Below are 20,810 nucleotides of genomic sequence, written 5' to 3' on the forward strand. Positions count from 1 at the left end.
ACCAAAATACACCACTGGGCCCACTAAAACGCCTAGAGAAATGCACAGCAGCTAGACACCCCCCTGTGCAAGGAGCCTTACTGGTATTTGTTACCTCCTACAGAGATGACAGAACTCTCCCAAACAATGCCTCCATTTGCCTTTCTTCCAAGAAGGACATCTATGTTCAGGCATCATTCAGAATCAGTATTAAGATGCCGCATAGAGATGCCTACATGTGCAGTTCTTGGCTGTGTTGTCTCACTTCTGCTGCTGCCTCTCCTGACTTTATTGTGCTCCAATATAAGGCTGGCCATAGACGGGTCGTTTATCAGCCGACTTGTCGGCCGATAAACGTAAAATCGGTCGTTGCTGCCACCAATGCTGCCACCAATGCTTACGAAAAACGGCCGTTTTTCGTAGATTTTCCAGCATGACCGATAAAAAGAAATGACAAGAACCGCAAAATTAGCCGACAACATTGCCCCACTAACGGTGTGAATATCGGCCGATTTTTCGTTTGGCCGACAATTCGGCCGATAGACGTCCTGTCTATGGCCTGCATAGCCTCCTAGATTGTAAGATCGAAAGAGCAGGGCCCTTTGAACCCCTCGTATATTGTTTTGTTACTGTATTGTCTCATGTACTGTCCCCCACAGGGGCGGACTGACCATTTGGAAACTCGGGCACTGCCCGAGGGCCCGGGGTCAGTAGGGGGCCCCATGAGATGCCCCTGGTACCTTTTTCATAGGCTTTTTTGAGTTTGGGCAAGGACACAGGGGCCCCATGATCCCCTATTGCCCGGGGGCCCCATGAGTTGTCAGTCCGCCCCTGGTCCCCCACTATAATGTACAGTGCTGAGCAAACTTTTTGGCGCTATATAAATAGTGTATAATAATAATAAGGCTCCATGCACTTTGGGCGTCTTGATAATGCTGGTAGCATTAGCTGTGTAAAGTCACATTACAAATGCAAGTTTTTCAGCATTTTTTAGCATTTTTGCATTAGTGTTTAGCCATGTTTTTCCGTGTTTTTCTGCGTTTGCATTTTTCACCCCCCCCCCATTTTTGTTTTTGCTCAAAAAAAGCATTAGAGCGTTTTAACAGATAAAAAAATTCTGATTACAGCCTGTGTGCATAGACACATAGGATAACATGCTGGGGGGTTTACTGGCTGTAGAAAAAAAATGCCAAAAGCCAAAAACAGCCGCTGTAAAAACGTCTCGTGTGCATGAGGACTAAAAGGTCAAGAGGGTACGGGAGACTGAGAAAATGCTTCTCCCTGCTGCAGCTGATGACTCTATCCTCCCAGGTTTTTCTAGTCAATTCAGGTAGATGCTTGGACTGCTGTTTAACAATAAAATACACAGTTTTTGGAAAACCATCCTGTTGTTGAACATGTGATATATTATATTTTTTTTCAGTAGCAGGTTTCATTTTAATTAGAGTTCTTAGAATGGAGATACACAGTTTAAATACATATCTGGGGACTTTATTAGCTGTTAAAAGGTTTGAAATTCTGTTTGCCTTGTGGTTCTTGTTAGCCTCTGCGGCAGCAGCAACAACACAGCAAGGAGGATAACAGTGGTAATACAACACCCCCAGTCTGTGGATTAGACAATGGTGGGGAGGCAACACACTGGTGAGGTCATCCATGTGCTTATTCCTCCTATTAACATGTTCGCTGTCAGCACATGCAGGCATCAGAGCCTGATTAGCTCCTAATTCCTATGAGCTCAGCTTGGTGCAGATATTTTTGTCTATAAAACCCTTGTTTCAGGGTATAGTTTATACACAGGATAGCCATATTTGCTCATTAATTATGCTGCAAGATGTAAGGCGAGCGCAGAAAGTAAAGTATCTGCTAGCACAAATTGGGCAAAGGTAACGAAACCCACAATACCAAATACAGATAAAAGTGCAACACTAAAAAATAATTCTCCAATGCAATAATAAAGTGCTTAACTGAATATAGTGAGCATACAATAGCACTGTGATATAAACTGGATAAACATATCAAACCTTAAAAATCAAAAATTAAATGAAATTGTCCGTGTCACTACAAATCTCAGCAATCAATATGTGATATACATGAATAGTCCGTGGTACTACAAATAACAGAAATGCCAACAGAAATAGGTGTTCTTCATTTAGGGAAGAAAATCTGTGGTACTACAAGGTGCAGCAATACCAAGTGGGATATTCAAAAGTGTTGATGATCCAAAGCGGAAATCCACCACCTCTTATGGGGGTACATTCACCAGAGTGTCACTGGTATAGTAGCGTTTGTGCTGATCCTTGTGGGGGATCTCAGGAAGCCATGAGTAGGGACTGGACTCCAGAATAAGGGCTTTATAAAACAGGTAAAGGGGTCCTCCTAGGGCATGGGTGTCAAACTGGCAGCCCTCCAGCTGTTGCCAAACTACAAGTCCCATGAGGCATTGCAGGATTGACAGTTACAAGCATGACTCCCAAAGGCAGAGGTATGATGGGACTTGTAGTTTCGTAACAACTGAAGGGCCACCAATTTGACACCCCTTTCCTAGGGGAAGAAGCTCCTCTGCTGCCACTTCCACCAACGCTCTTCTCTATTTCCTCCCGATTGATTATGCTGGCTGCCTCCTGTTTTGCTGTTCTACATGCTGGTTGTGCTTTATAGCTCCTCTTAATGCCAGCACATGTTGGCTAACTCACTAAAAACAATTCTTACTCAATGTTACTATCTATTCTCAGCAATTGTTAGGCAAAGTTAATGGATGATCTTTAAAGTGGAACTCCACCGCATTTGAGCACCATAAACCATAAATGATATTTAATTCATTGTTAATATTCAAAGCAAACTCCTCTATCCATCCATGTCTCCATGCTTTATTTTGCTGAGAAAATATTTTGAAAAACACCTGGCATTTCTGGCAGTGGCCATCTTGAGTAAGGGCAGATGATTCATGTAGCATAGGTGTCTCCAAACTTTTCAAACAAAGGGCCGGTTTATGGTCCTTCAGACTTAAAGAGGGACGGAGTGTGGCCAGTGGGAGTAAAAAATGTGTCGGGCCCAGCATCAGTGAGAATAAACATGGCTTCAGAGATCGTGGCCAGTAGGATGAAGAGTAGTGCCCCATCATTGGTATACCAATAGTGCCCCATTGTTGGTGTCAGTGGGAGGAATACTGCTTCATATCATTGGGAGGAATAGTGCCCCAAGGGCCTGATAAAGGCTAGCAAAGGGCCACATCCGTCTCTCGGGCCGCAGTTTGGAGACCCCTGATGTAGCATTTCCTTCCTGCAATCCACATGCCCTTGGCTCAGGCATTGGCTGAGCTGAGAACCCTCCCCTCCTGAAGAGTCCTGGGATGTATGACATAATTTGCCTAGGCATGGAATCCAGGAAGTAACTGAAGAAATGTAAATAAAAAAAAGTTTAAAACAAGTAAATCTGATATAGTTTCCTATATATTTACTAATGCTAGCAGCATAAGGATTAAACATAGCTCCTGCTGATTGAGAGAGAGTGACGTTCCATTTTAACCCCCCTGGCAGTATTCCCGAGTGTAGCTCGAGGATAAATTTCAGTACCAGAAGCTGTAACCCTGAGCTACACTCGGGATTACACTGCAGCGTTGCTCTGGGATCCCTCGAGCACTTACCTTGTCCCATGATGTCCCCCCTGCAGTGTCTCCGGCCATGTCCTCCGGCGTATGCCGGGATCTGTCTTCCGGGTTCCGTTCCCTGTGAGCGCCGGGACGTACGGGGGGCGGAACTGGCGGGAAATTAAAAAATTAAAAAATTTGACACCCACTCAATACACTAAAATCACATAGTAAAACATTACTGTAGCAAACCATTTCACATACATTTTGTCCCTAGTGCTTTGTCCTGTGCCCTGCCTGCATTTTTACTGTTCTTTCTGCTCGGAAACTGAGAAATGTCCATGGCGTCCAAAAAGCATCCCTTTAGGTCAAAATCGGTTTTAGACCAGCTAGAGAACAGTGATAATAAATTAGAACGACTTGCAGAATTGAGTGATAATGATTCGTGGGGAAATTCATCAACAGACGCTGAAAACGATTTTGCGACTAGAGCTCAGTGATGTGCGAACTTGGCGCTATATTTCAAATTACAGTGTTTTTGGTTTGATTATATTATTGAATAAAATTGATTATTATATTATTATTTTTTATAATTATTTATTATATTATAATTTATGATTTCGTGTTTCAAATTTTATCATACCCGGGATGTCTAGCTCTTGTTCGGACAGATTTCAGTGAGTTATTCCTAAGAATTACAGGCCTACAATAAAAAAACAACATATTTCCATGCAAAAAAAGTACCGCTTTGAGCACAGAAATACTGACATAATCAGACCGCTAGGGAGGTTAAGCTAGGTAGCAGCTGCTGCCTGATCCTGCCCTCCCCCCCTCCCTGTGACAGCAGTCCGGGGAGAAGTTCCTCGTACTAGCTGTTTTGAAAACAGCCACTCACGGCCATGTCATTCATTCACAGAGTTCTGTGAATGGACTACAAGTCCCAACAGCCTTTGCAGCTGTCAGCTTGTAGTTCTCAATGAACTAACACGGCGCTGTTGAGCACTATAGTAGTTTATTGAGGACTCCTTCACACCATGATGCAGAGATGTCAGTTTTTCTGAACGCGTTCTGCAGGGGCATAACAAAATCAATTGTTCTCTATGTGCCCTGTTCACATCACAACACTAGCACCACGTGCAGATTTTTTCTGAGCAGGAATCTGCAACGTGTATAACTCATTGAAGCGTGCATGAAAATTGATGTAAACTGATGTCTCTGCAAGTGAAATCTGAGCATCAGTTTCCATCAGTTTTTCTGCACGTATGGTGTGAATGAGGCCTAATGCAGGCCATAGACGGTTCATTTATCGGATGATTTTACGTCCGAAAAATGAAACATCGTTCGTTCTGTAATCCGATGCCACCAATGATTTTGAAAATCGCCCGTTTTTTCGTGAGTTTTCCAGCATGACCGATAAACGAAATGAGGAGGAACCGTGAAAATCGGCCGATGCCATTGCCCCACTAACAGTGCAAAAATCGGCCGATTATTCTTTCGGACGAAAAATCGGCCGATAAACGAACCATCTATGGCCTGCATTAGTCTTCCTGTCAGACTGTATCTGGTTGCCCATACGTGATGTACAGGCATACCGATACACTGACAGTTTGCAGGAGTTCTGCATGGCATCATTGATCGCCTGACTCTTTACGTCTGGAGGAAAAGAAATTTAATCTCCAAACACGGAAAGGTTTCTTCATAGTGAGAGCTGTGATAATGTGGAATAGACTCCCTCAAGAGTTGGTTGTGGCCAGCTCAGTGGATTGCTTTAACCATTTCAATACCGTGCAATTTTACACCTTCCTGCCCAGGCCATTTTTCACGTTTCAGCGCTCTCACACTTTGAATGACAATTGCGCAGTCATACAACATTGTACCCAAACTAAAATTTTATCATTTTCTTCACACAACTAGAGCTTTCTTTTGGTGGTATTTAATCACCGCTGGGGTTTTTATTTTTTGCTAAATTAACAAAAAAAGGCCAAAAATGTTGAAAAAAATACACGTTTTTCTTTGTTTCCGTTATAAAAATTTACAAATAAATAATTGTTCTTCATAAATTTAGGCCGAGATGTATTCTGCTACATGTGTTTGGTGAAAATAACCCAAATTAGGATGTATTATTTAGTTTTTAGGAAAGTTATAGAGTTCACAAACTATGGTATAGATCTGAATATTGATCAATCCTGAAGTACTGACGGCCAATCTAATTTCTTGAGGTCTAAGAATGTCAGAACAGTACAGATATCCCCCAAATGACCCCTTTTTGCAGAGTAGACAGTCCGACGTACTTCATAAGAGGCATGGCGAGTTTTTTGAAGTTGTATTTTTTTTGTCATAATTTTTCGGAAAATGAAAAAATTTAAAAAATTATTTTCACTATTTTTTTTTTACATACTGTCACCAGTGCAGTACAGCGTCATCATATAACTGGCATGGCGGTGAACAGGGACACTGACTGGTGACAGTATGAAAAAAATATATATATATTTTTTTAATTTTTTTTATTATTTTTAATTTTTTATTACTTTTTTTTATTTTTTTTTAACATTTTTTTCATATTTTACTATGACCAAAGTAGTACAATGTTACCATAGTAACATTGTACTACTTTGGGGAAGTGATCAGTATTTTTTTTTTTTTTTTACACAATTTGCTTATAGCAAAGAAATACTTTGCTATAAGCAAGCATTTACCTGAATGAAATGGATTCATTCAGCTTTTTTTTTTTTGTGCTTAGCTGTGATTTGGTCACAGCTAATCACATGACAGGTGCATGTGATTAGCTGTGACCATTCACAGCTAGGCACTAGTATACAATGGATGGCATCATGAATGAAGCCATCCATTGTATACAACTGTCATGTGACCTGCTGTGATTGGTCACAGCAGGTCACATGGTACCTGCAACGGGGGCCGGTACTCAGATCTGTCATCGACCGTGACCAAGGTACACGCCCGGTGACAGATCGAGCCGCTGCGCCGCTCTGCATTAGCGCAAACGGCGCATGTGCGGGAGCACGCCAAATGGCGTGCACCCGGAGTGGAGAAGCAACTTTGAAGCCGCCAAACGGCCATTGGCCGGGCGGCTAATGGTTAAAAAAGGCCTGGATTTGTTCTTAGATACACAGAATATAACTGGATACTAACATTTATAGGTAACGTTGATCCAGGGAATATCCCATTGCCTCTCGGGGGATCAGGAAGGAATTTTGCCCCTGCAGGAGCAAATTGGATCATGCTTTGCTGGGTTTTTTTGCCTTCCTCTGGATCAACTGTGGGTGTAAGATTATAACTTTTTAATGGATGAACTGGATGGATTTTTGTCTTTTTTCAGCCAGACTAACTATGTAACTATGATCGCTGGTGCAATGCTTTCCAGGGTTAAAAAAAAAAAAAAGTAAATGCACATTTTTTACCTGCAAACAAATGGGCATTTATTGATTTTTTTTTAAAACTGACTTATCCTTCAAGTCTACAATCCTGTATAATGTATTGAAAGGGATATAATATGTGTGTATGACACTGTTTTAATGATATACATATGTTATATAAGTTGTTTTTAAATCAGACAGCTGATGACTTTTTAAAGGTATGGATGCTCCATGGATAACACATAGTTTATTAATGAAACAGCCCTTGGTTTGTCGTAACCCTGCTTCACAGGGTCTGCTGTGTGAGCTGGCAGCTCTATTAATCATTAACTACATGATTAAATTAATGTTTGTTCACTCCTGCTGGGGGTGAAAGTGTATGTCCTAAACACAATTCCTTTGTAAGAGAATGAACATTGTTACTTAAACAAATAACATAAGCCAAAGTCACTCAGGACATTTCTGGGGTGTTTGCATAAAAAAAGCCATTATGCATGATTAACGAACTGAAGTGTGAAAGTCATTTGGACATCACAGTGTAATAAATGTAAAGGACACATGTGTAAAAGTATAAGGAATAAATATCTGAATGGCAAATAAATTGATGTTTCCTAAATCACTTCTATCGATCTAAGGTAAAACACAAAAATGTTATACATTGCAGCTTAACTGTTCTTAGATTTGGTGACTGCAGAACCTACCAAAAACACACTTCTTGTCCCAGGGTGATAATAATCACTCCCTGTACAATATCTATGGAGCAAGTATATCCGTTCCCAGATTATAGACATTAATGTATTCACATATTCTTAAAAAGCAGTAAAACAGCTTTAAATCAAGCCACCCATGACCTCTTTAGCTGCATGTACTGTGAAATAATTAATTCTCAAAAATCATAAATGATCATACAAAGACTCTAATGGCATGTTGATGTCAGGATGTTGACAACATCAGTTTGACATCATTTTGAGATCATTCAGAATTCAGTAACAGGTGCATTTAATCTGGCGTTGACCTCCTTTGGACCTGCATTTGACCTGCCCCCAACAAGTGAAGTGGTCCCACAGAATACTTAAAAGAGGTACAGTGCTGAGGCTTTTTTTTCTCAAGTTATTTTTGACTGAAGGCTCCTTTGTATGAACCGTACAATCCACTGTGGCTATCACAATCAGCTAGCATATATTCAAGCAAATTTGCAAGTTGGGTTTTGCCTGTAAATTGTCTAATCCATGCTGCCATTTAGCCTTAATCAGATCTTAAAGGACTAAAGTACTAAAAGCACTTTAAAGTGCTAAAGTACTTTAGTATTTTGGAACTAAAGTATTAAAGTACTTTAAAAGTACTAAAGTCGCCTTAATTACATGAAGTAATAATAAAAAGCATTAATCACTGGATCAAAACTCTGTATCAGTACTGTTGAAATATTTTTTTTCTAACTTTGAAAATGTGTACATATCCTCTATTCATCCCTGTAGTTGCAGCTGTTGTTTTAGTATCAGCTCTTAAAGTGTTACTAAACCCTGGACATGCATTCATTGTATCTGGTCTCCCACAGCACACACAACATGGAAATGCAATTATTTTACTAAATATAATTTGCTAAATACCTTTTCTCATCAGCAGTTAGAGCAGTCTTTTGACTTCTATCAGTGTCCAGCTGAGCACTGGTTAAAGCTTGTAGGAGGAGTTTTCATTCTGTTTCCGACTGTCCTATGAGACTGCAGGACCCCCGACCCTCTGTTTGGACAGCAGATTGGCCCTTTGCTGATCACATTCACCCTCCAAAAGAAAAAAAAAACCTCCCTAGCAGTACACACCAAACTGAGCACGTGCAGAGCCCACATGATATGGCTTATCAAGAGATAAGAATGGGACAATGGAAGAAGGGGAGGATCAGAGAAGACAGGATCAAACAGCGTTTTTACACAATGCACAATGAAAGGGTATTAACTCCTTATATTCCACAGTGAGTATTACAAGCATGCTTTACTGCACATACAGACTGATATTACTGTCGTGGCTTTAGTAACACTTTAATAACAGCCAGAGGGGGGTGTGATGCATCAGCCCTTTGCTTATTGTAAAACGACATCTCCCATGGTTCCTTGTAGTGCTATGTGCAAACTGTACTGCTGTACTGTCTGAGCCAGAGTAAAAGAACACATCCCTGGGTACCCTTGAGATGTGCAATTTCCAAGGAGAGCTAGCCACTGGCTGGGGTAGACTTTGGCTATGCAGTCTGCCCATCAATTGTTTGATTGAATTCTATGAGACCTGATTCTATGAGACCTGATGAAGAGTAATCAAGCAACAGATCAGCACAGCAAAAGGTAAATTCAGAGATGTGTTCTTTTAGTGCATCTGAATAGGTGGCTACAAAGAAAGATTTTGAGAGAACAAAATGAATTGTAGACACGGACATACAGGAAATAATTGCAGACGGGGATCTCTGGAATGTTTGCAAGGTATTTACGAGGACTAAATGTACACAGAACTTTAGAGAAACACAATGAAATGATTGAGAGTTCAAGCCTGAAGCACATATGTCATTTTTGTTTATTTGACTTTAGCTGCACTTTAATTATTTGATGCTGTAATTCCTGGAATCCATCCATAATCCATTTTGCAATAATCTGGCCTCAGCTAGGAAATTATTTGATTCTGCACTTCAGAATTTAAAATGAACGTGACACTTGATTTGCTAAATCAGGAAACGGATAGGGTTCACCTTACCACCCTGAAAATTAATTCCTCCCACCTTACCTGATATTAAAAAAAGTTTCAAAGCGCTACTCACGTTCTCAAAACTGCAGTGTTGCTCTTTGAGCTTTTCCACTAAGGTGTACGTTTATTAAGCAGAGATAATTTATCTCATTGCAGTTCTCTGCAGTTCTCAGGGAAAAATCTTCTCCTCTGTCCTCCTGTTTATTAAGCAGAGATAATTTATATAATATATAATTTGTGTTTCAAATTTTATCATACCCGGGATGTCTAGCTCTTGTTCGGACACATTTCAGTGAGTTATTCCTAAAAATGACAGACCTACAATAAAAAAACCACATATTTCCATGCAAAAAAAGTACCGCTTTGAGCACAGAAATATGGACATAATCAGACCGCTAGGGAGGTTAATGTCACAAAAAAGGGTGCATGTCACATGACCAGGCAGAAGACAGGTGGAAAAAAAGGTATCTTCTGATATGGATCATTTTTAAAAATGATATGCATGTGTTTGTGTGTTGTGGCTCCGGGGGCTTTGATTCTTGATAAAAGATGGGCTTTTCCCTAACCACTGGGAACCCATACTCCCTATATTTTATCGTAGGAGTTATAATAATAAATATTTAAGTATTAGGTATATCATTTCTTTTTTTTTATATATATATATATATATATATATATATATATATATTTATACAGTGTATCTATTGTAATTCATGCCACTAACTGTTACAATAAATTTCCTCCGACTGATTTCTTATCCTTGAGACATGCGTCTTTGGTAGAAATGTGCTGAAGCACTGCAGATTCCGTGAAAAGCAGCAGAGGTTATTTGAAGAAGGAATGAAGAAGTAGGACTGCACCTTTAATAATCACTAAGCTGTCACACATGATGCCTGCTTGAAGTCAAGTCAAAGTCAGAGCAAGGGAATTCATTGCTACTGCTGCCTGGGTTAGTTGTTTACTCCTTTCCCTCTCGCTGAAGCTTACAACTGCACCTGCTGCATGCAAAGTGCCTGGAGCGCACAAAGCCATTTAATACCTAGGCTAAGGAGTAATGTAACTTCCACTTCCATCCATCTAACAGAGAGAAAAGAACAGAAGTTCCTGGGGATTCTTGTCAGTGCCTTTCTCTCCGCCAAGCTTTGGTGTCAAGCATGCTGATACAGGGAAGACTGCTGGAGTTACTTTCAGAAGAATCTTACTGGAAAAGGTGCTGAGGCTGGATGTCTAAAATTGGCATCATTTCATGTATTTTTTTATTTTTTTTTTTATTCTGGAAATATATTGAATTATCCGATAGGGATCGAAGATCTGCTTTTTTTTCACCTGTTGTTTTACAATTTGGGTAGACTGTTGTCTCCTGTGACTATAACTGTGAGACTGATGATGTGATCCAATGATGAGTAATTTTTTCTGCACCTTTTCTAAGTAACCTTTTAAAACTGACAGAAGGAAATTGAAGTAAACACGCAAGGCAGCAAACAAAAGCAAGAAAATGACATTAAAGTGATTGAGGAATGACTCATCCATCTCATCCCAATGGTACTTGTAAAGGACACCACTAGTTCCCACGCCTGCTGGCACCTGTATGATGCTTGAAGACCGAAATGCAGCAGCTTCTTCCTCGGCCTCCTTTCCCTCCAGCCCTTTCATACCCAAAGCCACTTACAGGAAAATTAAAAGGTGCTTTAGCTTCCGGAGAGGTATGTCTGCATTTGTTGAATTCACTTACTACTAGAACTGAGCAACTACTAGTAAGCAACCAGTATTCTTTACTGCTACTTAGAAAACAAATATATTACCAGTATGTTGCATTTTCCTTTGCTTGCTGTTGTAGACTTTTCCAATCACTGTAAGATCTTGTGTATTGTTTGGTAATATTTTTTTGGATAGCAGAATTCTGAACATACCGTAAATGCATTTACATTTTGGACTACTATCCCACAATTGTATCTTTTTGAAATACTCAATAAGTCAGATTCCTAGCTGGGGAAAATTGCAAACAGTCAAGGAGTGGATTAGGAGTGATTTATTTCTTTTTTTAATTATATTTATTTCAGGTACTTATATAGCACCATCAATTTATGCAGCATTTTACATATACATTGTACATTCACATCAGTCCCTAACCCTCAAGGGGCATACAATCTAAAGTCCCTAACACTTTACATATATATTGTACATTCACATCAGTCCCTACCCTCAAGGGGCATACAATCTAAGGTCCCTAACTTACATTCATACATACTAGATATGTTAGATAACTATACAGATATTTAGACAGGAGCCAATTAACCTACCAACATATCTTTGGAGTGTGGGAGGAACCCGGAGTACCAGAGTACCTGGAGGAAATCCACGCAGGCACAGGGAGAACATGCAGGTGGTGCTGTCGCTGGGATTCAAACCAATGACCCTAGTACTGCCAGGCGGAAGTGCTAACCATTTAGCCACTGTACTGCCCAAGCAATATACACTCAATCGCCAAATAAACTCAATCACATACCAACAAAAGAGAAAAGACTTGGAATGTTTACTGAAAACTTATGCCGGCCAACTAATTTGGCCAGCCAATAGAGGTGGCTTTACTATTGACTGTAAGTCTGCTTTCACATATGTGCGGTATATCGCATATGATTCGCACAGGAGTCGCACCACATTCCTGTGCAAATCACATACGATTTGTGTGCGGTGCGATTGGAGCCATACATTATGTATGGCTCATATTGCACCGCACTGGCACCAAAAAGGTGCAGGACCCTTTTTTGGGTCCACACTAGAATCGGATCACATGGGTATTCACACCAATGCGATCTGATTCTGCACATTGCACTGCGTTTTGCGAACCAATTTCAGCATGTTGTTAACTTAATATACACACCCGCTTCAGTTCGCATGAACGGGGTGTGATTCTGATGCGACGCGGAATTCACACAGAAAATGCTGCGAATTCTGCACCGCATCAGTGGGAACCCAGCCTCAAGGGGTGGATTAGGAGTGATATACTCAATCACATACCAACAAAAGAGAAAAGGCTTGCAATGTTTTCTGAAAATTTACATCAGCCAAGTAATTTGGCCAGCCAATAGAGGTGGCTTTACTATTGACTGTAAACAGTTTACACTGCATCCTGAAGCCTGACTTCCATACAGAGCATAAACACAGGGGGAAAGACATTTTTAATGCTATAGTGGTTTATTGTTCTTGTCATCTGCTCTTACTTAACAGCTCTACCACCGCCCTATAGCAGAACTACTGGAAGGGCAGCAGGGGTGCGCAAAATCATGTGTATATATATGTGATTTTGTATCTCCAGGTAGGGGGCTCTACCTGTGCCACCATTCGCGGCCTCGGCTGTCAATCACCGGTTCCCGGCTGGTGATTACTCGGCGGTATTACCGACAGAGGAGAGAGCTGTATGTAAACAATACAGTTCTCTCCCCTGTCAGCTGCAGCACACTGCTTTGTATGGCTGTGCATAGCAGAGCCATACAAAGTAGTGTGCTTACAGTTGAAATCACAGACACAGCTAGTAAGTGAAACAGCACAAAGCACACAGTTAACCCCTTGATTGCCCCAGATGTTAACCACTTCCTGCCCAGTGTCATTAGTACAGTGTCAGTGCTTTTTATTAGCACTAATTACTGTATTGGTATCACTGGGGATGTCAGTGACACCAAATCATTTCCCCCCAGTGTCAGAATGCCCGCCGCAGTCCCACTATAAGTCGCTGATGGCCGCCATTACTAGTAAAAAAACAAAAAATCCAGTGTATATACCGCCATTTGTAAACGCTATAACTTTGACGTGAACCAATTAATGCACACGTATTGGGATTTTTTTTTAAACATGTAGCAGAATACATTTTGCCCTAAATGTATGCCGAAATTTTATTTTTAAAATTTGTTTATTTATACATGTATAAATAAATATATATACATGTATTTTATAGCAAAAAGTCAAAAATATAGTTTTTTTTCTCAAAATTGGCAGTCTGTTTTGTTTATAGCGCAAAAAATAAAAAACCGCACAGGCGATCAAATACCACCGAAAGAAAGCTCTATTTGTCGGGAAAAAAGGATGCAAATTTCATTTGGGTACAGCATCACATGACACTGCAATTGTCAGTTAAAGTAATGTAGCGCTGAAATGCAAAAAATGGCCTGGTCAGGAAGGGGGGTAAATCCTCAGGAGGGCAAGTGGTTAATGATTCTTGTAACAGATCCAAAAAATGTAAACAAACAATGCATCCATGCATGTGCTCTTCAAAAAAATCAGTAATCCTGTGCATATTTTTCATCTAATCCTTTCATTAGATCCATTTTTTTTTTTTATGTTGCACAAAATCTCACTTGAAGGATGCTGTAAAACAATTAAATGAGGCAACTCTGTTGTTTGCCTGATATGCTTGTCTTTACTTTGGTTAAAAGGAAATGGAGCGACTGATGCTTGAACTAGATTGTAAGCTCTAATGAGCGGGGCCCTCTGATCCCTCCTGTATTAATTTGTATTGTCTGCCCTTATGTTGTAAAGCGCTGCGTAAACTCTTGGCGCTATATAAATTCTGTATAATAATAATAACTAAACAAAAAATACTGTTTCCTCTCGCCCCTTAACCTCCTTGGCGGTATTCCCGAGTGTAGCTCGGGGTAAAATTTCAGTACCAAGAGCAGTAACCCCAACTGCACTCGGGAATACCATGCGGCGTTGCTCAGGGAGTCCCTGCAGCGCTTACCTTGTCCTTCGCTCCCGCGATGTGTCCCCTGCAGCGCCCCCGGCCATCTTCTCCAGCCGATGCCAGCATCCGGCTTCCGTGTTCCGGTCCCTGTGACGTCGGGACGTACGGGCACCGGAACCAGCGGCAAATTTGAAATTTTTAAAAAATTTCATTTTTAAAAAAAATATTATTATATAGTAAAACATTGCTGTTTCAATGCATTTCACATATATTTTGTCCCTACTGCTTTGTCCTGTGCCCTGCCTACATTTTGACTGTTCTTTCTGCCTGGAAACTTGGCGTCCAAAAAGCGTCCCTTTAGGTCAAAATCGGTTTTAGACCAGCTAGAGAACAGCGATAGTAAATCAGAAATACTTGCAGAATTGAGTGATAATGATTCATGGGGGAAATTCGTCATCAAACACTGAAAATGATTCTGCGATTTTGCTCAGCGATGTGCGAACTTGGCGCTCTATTTCAAATTTCAGTGTTTTTGGTTTGATTATATTATTGAAATAATTTATTATTATATTATTATTTTTTATGAGTATTTATTAAGTAAGTAATTACTAAGAATTGCAGGCCTACAATACATAACACCAAATTTCCATGCAAAAAAATGGTACCGCTTTTGGTACAAAATTCCTGACATAATCATACCACCAGGGAGGTTAAACAATTTAAGATGCCATAGATACACTTGTAATGGATATATAAAACCCAAAACTTTTTTCAGTTTTGAACAGAGGGCGGAATGTTGACATTTTGGTTATGTTTTTATTGCTGATTTCTCATCCCTATTGGGAAGATTTACCCTCACTTCCTGTCCTAATGATAGGGTGTCATAGGGATAGAGAGTGATGGGATATTTCTCTGATGGAGATAGAGACAGGGAAAAATATTTGCTTAGTAAAAAGGGATGGGGTGAAAATGTCTGTCAGGTTTTTATTGCTCTGTGTCCTGTGATATCTGCATCTTGTGCTGTCCTGGTGTCACCAGAACAGGAAATGCGGGGGATTTCCCCCGAGAAGATGCAAACAGCAAAAAACTTGAAAGATGATTTTAAATTGATTATAATTATTACCTACTGATTACCCATTGAAAAGACAATTTTTACTGCAGTTGGGCTTTAATATATTTTAAAAATAAAAATGGTGGTGTTACTTTAAAGTGCACCTGTGCCAGACTATGGGCATTATTTATTTATTATTATAGGTACTTATATAGTGCCATCAATTTATGCAGAGCTTTACATATATATTGTACATTCACATCAGTCCCTAACCCTCAAGGGGTGTACAATCTAAGGTCCCTAACTTACATTCATACACATACTAGGGCCAATTTAGACAGGATCCAGTTAACCTATCAGCATGTCTTTGGAGTGTGAGAGGAAACCGGAGTACCTAGAGGAAACCCACACAGGCACAACATGCAAACTCCAGGCAGGTGATGCCATGGCTGGAATTTGAACCAACGACCCTAGTACTGCCAGGCAGAAGTGCTAACCATTTAGCCACTGTGCTGCCCCGTTAAAGTATTTATATGTCTGAACTGTATAGTGCAAGACACAGAATCAGAGTCTACACCACAGCAGCTACTTTTTATCCCTTTAAGATCCCTCCCACAACCACTAGCCCTAGTTTTTTGCCTTTGTCCTTTGGGGGTGGACATTTTCTCTCTGAAGCGGTTAACTTCTCAACTGAGCCTGGACCCCACCAGAAAGAAGATGCAGGACTAGCCTGTAATGTTTCATGTACTGGATTCTGTGCTAGGTATGTAGTATAACACTTTGAGTTAGCTGCGGCCCTTAGAGGGTATGCCCACCAGGAGGATGTAGATATGGATGTGCCTTGTCAATAACATCCTATTTCCTTGTGGGAGGACTAAAAGCCTGCTGCAGTAAGTCAGGGCTTTGTGACCTCTATTGGTTGCTGTTGCTCTGGTCTTCTTGTGGTTTAGTTGTGGAGTGCAGGTTGCACCACATTTACATTGTCTTCCGCAGAAATGAATCAGGAGTGCCGGTTCTGTCACCTGTATTTTCACATTTGGTAGCCATTTTGTCCCTTACTCAGTTCTCCAGGGCAGTGTTTCTCAACCTTTTTTCAGTCAAGGCACCCTTTAACATTCTGCACAATCTCAAGGCACCCTATTCTAAAATGTAAAAAATTATTCTAATAGTTTTACATAACTCAACAACATTCACATGTGTAGGACACCCTGTAGAGCTATTCACCCTGAGGTCATCACAGAGGACAAGGGGGCACTCTTTACGTCTGGAGGAAAAGAAATGTAATCTCCAAACAGGGAAAGGTTTCTTCAAAGTGAGAGAAATCAATTGTTCTCTATGTTCCCTGTTCACACCACAACACTAGCACCACGTGCAGATTTTTTCTGAGCAGGAATCTGCAATGTGTATAACTCATTGAAGCGTGCATGTAAACTGATGTAAACTGATGTCTCTGCAAGTGAAATCTGAGCATCAGTTTCCATCAGTTTTTCTGCACGTATGGTGTGAATGAGGCCTAATGCAGGCCATAGACGGTTCGTTTATCGGACGATTTTTCGTCTGAAAAACGAAACATTGTTCGTTCTGTAATCCAATGTTGCCACCAATGATCTAGAAAATCGGAAGTTTTTTCGCGAATTTTCCAGCATGACTGATAAACGAAATGAGGAGGAACCGCAAAAATTGGCCGATGCCATTGCCCCACTAACCGTACGAAAATCGGCCGATTATTCTTTCGGACAAAAAATCGGCCTATAAACAAACCATCTATGGCCTGCATTAGTCTTCCTGTCAGACTGTATCTGCTTGCCCATACGTGATGTACAGGCATACCAATACGCTGACAGTTTGCAGGAGTTCTGCATGGCATCATTGATCGCCTGACTCTTTGGGGTTTATTTACTAAAGCTGGAGAGTCCAAAATCAGACTCCCTTCTGCATAGAAACCAATCAGCTTCTAACCTCAGCTTGTTCAATGAAGCTTTGGCAATGAAACCTGGAAGCTGATTGGTTTCTATGCAGAAGGGAGTCTGATTTTGGACTCTCCAGCTTTAGTAAATAAACCCCTTTACGTCTGGAGGAAAAGAAATTTCATCTCCAAACATGGAAAGGTTTCTTCACAGTGAGAGCTGTGAAAATGTGGAATAGACTCCCTCAAGAGTTGGTTCTGGCCAGCTCACTGGACTGCTTCAAAGTTATACTTTAAAATCAAAAATGTTTTCTTGTAAAAAATAATAAACACGTCATATTTACCTGCTCTGTGCAGTGGTTTTGCACAGAGCAGTCCCGCTCCTCCACTTCTAGGGTCCCCGCTGGTGCTTCTTCCCTCCTGCCGACTTCTCCCAGAATAATCAGCTTGCTCTGTGGGCACCCATTCAGGCTCGCTCCCGAGCCGCTGATCTGTGTGTGCATTCACACACAGAGCCCCGGTTCAGTCCTACCCCATCTCTCTCCTCATTGGCTCACTGGCTGCGATCGACAACAGCAGGAGCTAATGGCTCAGCCAATGAGGAGGGAGTGCCCCAGAAGAGCCGAGGCTCTCGTGCACATTGCTGGATCGCAATGAGGGTCAGGTAAGTATTGGAGGGGCTGAGGAGGCTGCTGCACACAGAGGGTTTTTACCTTTATGTATAGAATGCATGAGAGTAAAAAACCTTCTGCCTTTACAACCACTTAAACCGTTCCTGCTTTCCAGCAATTGGTTGCGGGTACCCCTTGTGGGATATTCCTCACTACACTTGGCAGATCATGCAAGGGTCAACTGGTTTTTTCCATCCCATTCTCAGGTAATGACTCATGGGGGGGTTGTTTTGTCTCCCTGATGGACCTTGGTTTATGTCAGCTGTGGCCACTGTCCACAAACTGAGTTGCTTCTTTCCTCTGAAACCTCCTTTGCTCCCTCAAGCTCACCTTTCCCCCTTCCTCCCACTTAAGTACTGAGGAGTTTTCACCCACCGTGTCTGATTTTAGGGCAGGCTCTTACCTCTTTTGGAGGCCTCAAACTTCAGAAGTCACAAGCAGGCCCCTTGAGCCTCTCTTTCAGAGTTTTTCTTTGACTTTCCCCTTGCTGTTGCTACACTCTCTGAGGAGGACGATACATCATCGGCTTCTGAGGATTCAGTACAGGAGAAGGCTCAATCTACTGATATTTCTTCCAGCCTTAAGCATACTATTTCTAAACCTAATGACACAATGAACAATTGCCTAGTCATAGAGCAGTCTGCATTGGTACGTCCTAAGATCACCAGCTTGGGTTCAATAAAAATGCTTCAGCCTGTGAAGACCTTCCCTGTACACTCACTCCTAGAGCCAGTACAGTTTCTGTCCTTACCCTGAAAAGATCGTATCCTTCTCAAGCTCTTTGCTCAGCAATACCCTACTTTAAGGGCTTGCTTAAAAAATAGTCTCTGTCATGGACTCAACCATTTTCTGTCGTATCGAAAGCTTAACAGTAACTGTTGAGGATGTTCCTGTTCCGTAAGGACCCAATAGAAAAAAAGAGTTGGAATGGCCTCTTTAAGACTATGTTCTCTCTGGTTGGGCCTACTATACAGCTTGCTGTAACTGCCATTCTACTGTTTTCTACAACCTGTCTGGCCTAAGTACATGGCTTGGGACCCTGGATCTGATGGATTCATCTTTCCTACAACATTTAGTGCCCCTGCCCATGGCTTTATGGTATTGTGTGGCTGGATTAGCAGATACATGTCATGAGGTTTCTAGGATAAACCTGTTTCAGTGCACATGTGAGAGATTATTTTGGCTCAAGTGTTGGCCTGCGGAACTTCCATGAAAGAAGCATCTTGAGAGGATGCCCCTTGATGGGGAAAGTCTATTTGGTGACTCCTTACAGCCCTACATCAAGGAAATCACTGAGGTTAGGAGTACCCTTACACCCCAGAAAAAATAGGCATAGGCTCCTGTGGGTAAGCTTTCAGCTCCAGAGACAAGAAAGAGTTGAAAGAGAAGTGTGGACTTAAAAAAAAAACTATTATACCCACCTAGGTGGATGCATCATCGATCTGATGCTGCATCTGCCCCCCACCGACTCTTGAGTGAGAACTGAACGATCAAACACTGCTGATCGCTAACTTCTCCCCCTACGCTCTGAGCAGAGCCATTACTGTCAGTCACTGGCTCTCTGCTCTGCCCCTCCAGTTCTCACTGGAGTGCTGGACTGTGGAGAGCGTGGGAGGGGCTGGCTCAGGCTCTAAACAGATTGCTGAGAGGCTGAGCCTGGTGCTGGTTCAGGCTTCTGGGTGGATTCTGACCATATGGTAGGGATCTTTCCCGAGCTTGGACCAGCTGAATGACCTTTATGACTTTAGCCTGCTGTCAGCTGAAAACAAGTCACAGGAGTACAGAACGAACTGCACTCTTGTGATCTGCAGCAGAAGGATAGATTTTATTTCAATTTTCTCAGTCCTCAGGTTCCAAGTCAAAACCCAGCATTCTATGCCACTGGAAGTCTTGGGCCACCAGACCTGCCAAATCCAAGAACAAGCCCTGTTCAGAATTAGTAGGGGGACATCCTTCCTCATTCAGCAGTATCTGCATTTAGGAGAATGGTCTTACCAAGTGGAGGTGTTTCAAGCTCTCTGTCTAAGGTGGGGGACATCAAACATGGACCTTCTGTTATCCAAGTTCAACAACAAAGTGGACATGTTTTTCATCAGGTCGAAGCATCCTTGGGGCTTCTCAGTGCATGTTCTGGTGACTTTTGGCCACTTTCCCCCCTCGAAAACTTCTTCCTCGTCTGATTCACAGGAATCAGACAGAGCATTCCAGTGTACCTTATTGCACCACACTGACACCGGAGGATGTGGTACTCAGACTCCTGGCAGATTCCCTGTGGGCCTTTCCATATAATCCAGATCTTTTGTCCCAAGGGCTGAGCCACCATCCTGCTTCTCATTCAGTCGATTTAATCCAGAGTTTTATAAATATGTCCCTGTGGTTTCTCCATCTCTGTTGTGATCTTTGAAGATTAATTTCTCCACAATGGCTATAGCCACAGTAATGAATGAGAGCTTGTTTTAAGAAATGTCACTGCTTGTGCAGAATATAAAAAAATGTGTGTTTTAAATTAATTTCGAATGGCTTTGGCTTATCTCCTTTTTTCACGTTATAAAATGTTTCCTTTTTTCAGATCCAGTGTTGTATGTGAATGAAGGTTTTAAATTTATATTGACAAAATTAAAAAAAACTGGAAAGTATGTGTTGGAAAAACATGGCTTACTAAGTATTAAATGGTAGTGTTATCTGTCCTGATTCACCAATATCACTTCATCCATGACTGTACTTTATATTTTTCTTGTGGCACACATTTTTATATTAATTTGTTTTTGTTCTTTTCTTGACTGTTTAGTCTGCATTGTGTGTAGTGCTTGTTTCAGGCAGTTGTCTAAATGCTGAAACTGA

At 41.3% G+C, this 20,810-nt stretch overlaps 1 protein-coding gene across 7 annotated transcripts in view; it reads left to right on the forward strand.

The window, feature by feature from the left end:
* Positions 1-20,810, forward strand: part of ARHGAP24 (Rho GTPase activating protein 24) — a 1,010,562-nt gene that overhangs the window by 911,411 nt on the left and 78,341 nt on the right. Inside the window, exon 1 of one of the 7 annotated variants that reach the window (XM_089670545.1) lies at positions 10,993-11,366. The exons of the other annotated variants lie outside the window; for them this stretch is intronic. Within the exon in view, the coding sequence (XP_089526671.1) occupies positions 11,252-11,366 (115 nt within the window). The 5' untranslated portion in view covers positions 10,993-11,251. Of the gene's footprint in view, positions 1-10,992; positions 11,367-20,810 lie in introns of those variants that run through there. 7 annotated transcript variants of the gene reach the window in all.

This window comes from Staurois parvus, unplaced genomic scaffold, assembly GCF_062004578.1.
Source record: "Staurois parvus isolate SC_StPar_1 unplaced genomic scaffold, SC_StPar_1.0 ptg000091l, whole genome shotgun sequence".
Classification (NCBI taxonomy): Eukaryota; Metazoa; Chordata; class Amphibia; order Anura; family Ranidae; genus Staurois; species Staurois parvus.